The sequence below is a fragment of the Rasamsonia emersonii genome (genome assembly GCF_000968595.1).
Source record: "Rasamsonia emersonii CBS 393.64 chromosome Unknown ctg1118621760399, whole genome shotgun sequence".
Classification (NCBI taxonomy): Eukaryota; Fungi; Ascomycota; class Eurotiomycetes; order Eurotiales; family Trichocomaceae; genus Rasamsonia; species Rasamsonia emersonii.
The window spans coordinates 44619-49789 of NW_013563028.1; the positions used below are offsets into that span (position 1 = coordinate 44619).

Genomic DNA, 5171 nt, shown 5'->3' on the forward strand with positions numbered 1-5171 from the left:
CTGAGCTGAGGACCTGCCTTGTTTATGACGATGGTATCTAGGTCTGTCGATATTAGCAAGCGCTGAGTATGAATACATTTGTTGGGTATATGCTGCATTATATCATCAATCAACCGTATATAGTCATCTGATCTGCTCTGATCAGCGTATTCAGATAGTTGCTGCTGTCCTATCCCGACTGAGCAGGACCTCATCAATCATCAATCCCATTCAGTCATCAATCAGCCCAGATGGATACGAATGTAGTACTCTTGTTGACAGGATTGGCCACATCCTATCAGCTAGAGCCTTCTGGAACATAATTCTGTTCACCTGACCGGTAGGTATATAAACCTGGCAGAACTCTCTGTGAACCACCAAGAATGACAGACAAACAGGATAGACAGACGACAGACTCGCTTCGCGCGTCTCATTCATATTCGACCCGTACATACGGAGACAGACGTATCACGTATCACATATAATATAACCATGGAACCCCCCACACACCGACTCCGAATATTGAAATAAACCCAAAAGAATGTCGATCGAATTGTGACAGACGATGGACGATTGTAGATAGAACGAAAATAAATCCATCCCTCAGAAGACATAAGACACAATGAAAGTATAGATGAAAAGAAATTCATTCGCTAACTGTCGGTCCCCACGCCCACGTCGCGTTTGGGCAGGATGGGTTTTTCATTGCCGGTGCCGCTCGTATTCGTGCTAGTATTCGAGTTCGTGCCTTGGCTTGCCATCATCGCGCTGTTCTCGGGTGGCAGCGGCAGCGGCGGCGCCGTCGTCCCCATGCGGGCCGCCAGGTTCTCGTTCTTCTCTGTCAGCAGGTTCTTCAGCCACCGGTTCTCCATCTCCAGCTGCGCGACACGCGCCTCGAGCGTCGCGTTCAGCTCTGTCGCCTCGCGCACGGTGCGCTCCAGCGCCTGCTCGCGCTGCTTCTTCTTGGCGCGGAAACGCGCGCTGGCTGCTGTATTTCGTCGTCGCTTGTCTTCCTCGGCGGCCAGCCGCTTCTGCTCTTCGATCGTGAGGGCGCGCGCTATCCGGTCTCCCGGCGGCACGGTGCTGTACTTGTTGTTGCCGACCTGACCATTGGGCGGCGAGATCGACGACACGTCCGACGGGGTGTAGTTCCCCGGGGCGTGGCCGAGATCGTCGATCTGATATGGGACGGACGGGTAGATGGGTGGTGCCGAGTAGGGAAGCATTTGCTCGGACATGGGGTAGTTGACGGGTTTGTCTGGACGACGTAAGTAAGAGTACAAATTAACAGCAGCAGCGAAATGAATAAATAAATAGATGAATAAACGAATGGATAAACAGGTGAATAAACGAATAGATGAATAGATGAAGCAATGATATAAGACAAGCTCATAAACTTTCTCCCGATGCTGGAGCTTGCTGGCAATAAACGATCAGGCCCAGGGATGCGGGTGTGTAATCATGGCACGGTATTGCGTGCTCAACCCCGAGTTCCAGACATGGGGATTCGAGATTGGTGCATCCACAAAGATAACATTGGGGGCTCAATTGGAAATCTCACTTGCAGAGTTGCAACGGGAAACCCTGAGGAAATTCTCCTCACGATTGGACCAGGAACGAGCACACGACAGTGCCACAACAGCACTCGGTACAGGCAAACATGCGGAGAAGTTCATCAAAGCTGCGGCATGCTACGTCGAAAAAAGCGGTCAGACACTTACCGTGGTAAGGATATGCTCGCACAGCGGGCTCGACAGGGCTGCGGTCGTCTTCGATGCTGTCGTAAGAGCTCACGGAGATACCACCCAGGCCCTCGGTCTGGTCATAGTCCATGATGGGAGCAGTGCTGGAGGAAAAGCGTCTGGCCTCGGGGTCGGTGTCGAACGAATAGTGGCGCCGCTCCGTGGCCGACGACGAGAGGTAATAGTTGAAGTGCTGCAGCCGGGCAGAGCTGAGGGCCGACTGCGAGGACGCAGGCTGCTTTCTGTCATGGTCCGGCGCACGGGTCGGTTGTGCAATGCGATTCGACTCGGTTTTTTCAGATGCTCGAGCGATCCACGTTGCCAGTGGCTCGTCGCCAGGCCTGCCAGTTGCAACCCCGGAATCGCACGACGGGCTCGAGAGGGGAAGCGCACACGGGGCAGCAGAGCGCAGACGGTGATTCGGCCCTGGCGAGGCCACGCGCAGGCAGGCAGGCAGAGGCAGCAGCAGCGCAGCATCGCCCTGCCTGGGCGGATCGTGGATGGCCGCTAACTTCTAAGAGCGGGTTAGGCGATGATCTGATGTGATGGAGAAATGTCGTGATCGCGGCGGCGGGCGGGCCAATGGCGTGCGGGCTGCCGTTGCGCGCGCTGCTGGCGGTTCAGGGGAAAATAAGAAGCTGTTCCCGGGGCTGCTGGCGACGCATTATTGCGCTTCTTCAAGCAGAAACACGAGCAGGGCATGTTGCAATTAAATATTCCTTCGTGGTCGCATGCTGGCACGGCCTCCGCCCGCGCTGCGTCAGTTCCCCGCTGCGAAACAGCCGGAGCAGGGCTCCTCGTCATCTATCGGGTAACAGCTCGTGAGCCGGTTCCACAGGCCGCTGGTGAGTGCTGGCTGCCGGCGATCCAGACCCGAAACCCTGGCCTCGCAGACGGCGTTCGGACTTCGCCTGCGTGCAGAGACGCGTTGCAACCTGTAGAGCGACGGGGAGGAACAGTCTTGGCGCCGGAAGGAGTGGATCACGGGATTCGATTTAAAGAGAGACATCTGACCAGCAGATTATACAAATCTCAGGTACGCAATAGACCGACGATACAATTGAATGCTTCCAGATTCTCAGATATACCGTCAGTCATGCAATACACCTGTCAAGGAGGTACTCGATCTCCAGCTATTTCTCCGCGAATTAGACAATGGTCTACGTTGATGATCCCGCGTTCATCGTGATGACGCGTAAAGCACTAGTCGATGGGAAACGCTGCTCTGGCGGTTGATGTCGGTGCTCGATTCTAGACCGGAGTCTGCTCATCATTGCTGGCCTCCCCGGTTCCTCTCTGCCAGGATCTCGGCCACATCTTCCGCCGTCTTGCCTCGACTTCTCTTCCCCACCTTCTCCTCCCCCAGGATGGTCTCCTCCGCGACCGTTCGATACACCTCCGCAAAGGCATCGTAGACGCTGCGGCCCAGTCCGTGCCAGTGGCCCTCCGTGTCGAACGCCTCTCCGATTCCGCGCATCTCCTCGACCCAGCGATACGCCTTGGGCGGCATCCCCGTCACGCCTTTCTTGCTCAGCGCCGCCGTATGCGGCGAATACTCGTCGAGGTGCTGCAGTAGTTCCGGCAGGAGGTCCTCCGCCTGCGCCGTGGAGAAGGAGAGGATCGACAGCGCCGTCAGGCCCTTGGTCAACGCGGCAAAGGTGAGTTTGAGCGTTGACGCAGAGCCGATCTTGGGCGACACCAGCTTCATGTTGAGCGTCTCCGAAAGGGATGCAAACGTGGGCGGGAGGTCGACCGAGCCGGAGAGGACCAGGCTGGGTTTCTTCCACGTCTGAGTGGCAGCGTCTTGCACGGGGGGTCCTCCGATGATTCCGCCATCGAGGAAGTGGCACAGGACCTGGCCATCAGACGGACTCTTGGAGAATAACGATGCGATCTCTCGCGCCAGACGAGGTGAAGTCGCATTGAGATCGAAAAAGTACGGTTTGGCCGTTGCTCCTTCGGGGTTACTGCCAAGTCTTTCTGCTCTCTTAGCTGTCGTATCCGGCAGCTGACAAGCATCGGCTATGCGACGGGCCGTCGCGAGGGCATCCCGCGGCGGGACAATCGAGAGAATGTAGTCGGATTGGATGACGAGGTCCTGATCCGAGGGGAGATCTTCGATGGCAGCGGAGCGGATGCGATCCAGCGTATCTTGGCTGGGAGTCATTAGTAGAGAAAGCATATCGACAGAGAGTCAGGAATCATACCTCCTGCCCGCTGCCACTGTCAGCACGCGATATGCGTGCGCCTGCAATAGCCTGGCGATCCCCAGACCCATATCTCCAATGGAGAGGATCCCAACCGAGACGGGCATGGTAGTAGCACTGTACTCCGTATAGGTCAATGCCAGATGAAATCACGCAATAAGACGAGACAACAGCTGAACCGGGTTCAAGCAGCCAGTCTTCCGCAGAGAACACAGCAGGTAATACGTCCAGTGTAACAGCAATCGAAGCTGAGATGGACGACCGTGATATTTCATATCCGGCTTGATTGGTCAGCAGCTGTACAGGTGGGACAGTCGTCTGCGGGGCTGGCAATTGCGCCAGCAGATCGTAGATAGTCTTAGTCGGCAGTATATTCTTCCTGCTGTGCACCAGCTGAATGGGTATGAAGATCCTGATTAGCAGGATCTAGAATTGACCCCAGGTTTTCTGCAAGAAAATCCCATTCGTCCATGCTCAATCACATTAAGCACTCTTGGCCAGTTTATCACATCGTTATCTATGCGAGCTTATCATCAGTCGAGCCAATAACGTCCCTGCATCAGCTGGCTGTATTATTGCTTCGAACTAGACATGCTTAGGTCTTCCCTGCTCCTTGATTCATCAGATATCTTGATATAATAGATAGTTTGGTCTGGTTGACTGAATCACCTGGATAGTAGAATGCATCTCCCCCATCCCACCTGGAATGAAGACACTCCACAGACAGGTATGAAACTTCAAAGTACGCTTGTAATTTTTTTTTTTTGATAAATAATTATTATCAACATTTTCTCCCCGTTCCTTAGCCGCAACTGCTAAGATCACGTTGGCAGCCAGACGTCACGCGAGTCATTCCTTCGGGTTTAGCGTCGTCTTGACTGTGATCCTCTGCTCAACACACGAGTTCTCGCTATGGAACCCCGCAACGCAAGAATTCCTGGAATTTCAAGGAGAAAAGATGCCAGCCACAATGTATACTTTGATGATTTCTCTTCCGTATCCCAAGTGCGGAACAATCCCAGGTACAGTCAGAAAGAAAGGTCAGACAAAACATTCGAGCAGTGACTATGCCACGCTGCGCAAGGCAGGTCCTGTGTCTCCGATTCACTGCGTTTGGGAAATAAAATACCACATTCACTGCACTCCTCTTCCTCTGGGAATATGCTATGCTATGCTATGCAGTCACACTTCGCTCCATTCACTGTGTCCTCGACATGCCAGTTCCCTCGGTGTCTTAGAAGTG

The 5171-nt window shown here is 54.3% G+C and overlaps 1 protein-coding gene across 1 annotated transcript; it reads right to left on the reverse strand.

The window, feature by feature from the left end:
* Window positions 1–632: 632 nt before the first annotated feature.
* Window positions 633–4035, reverse strand: T310_6343 (uncharacterized protein; the record flags this gene model as incomplete). Its single annotated transcript, XM_013470845.1, has 4 exons — window positions 633–1237; window positions 1701–2235; window positions 3073–3877; window positions 3929–4035. The coding sequence occupies 4 exons, from the start codon at window positions 4033–4035 to the stop codon at window positions 633–635; spliced, it is 2052 nt and encodes a 683-aa protein (XP_013326299.1).
* Between the last annotated feature and the right edge of the window lie 1136 nt (window positions 4036–5171).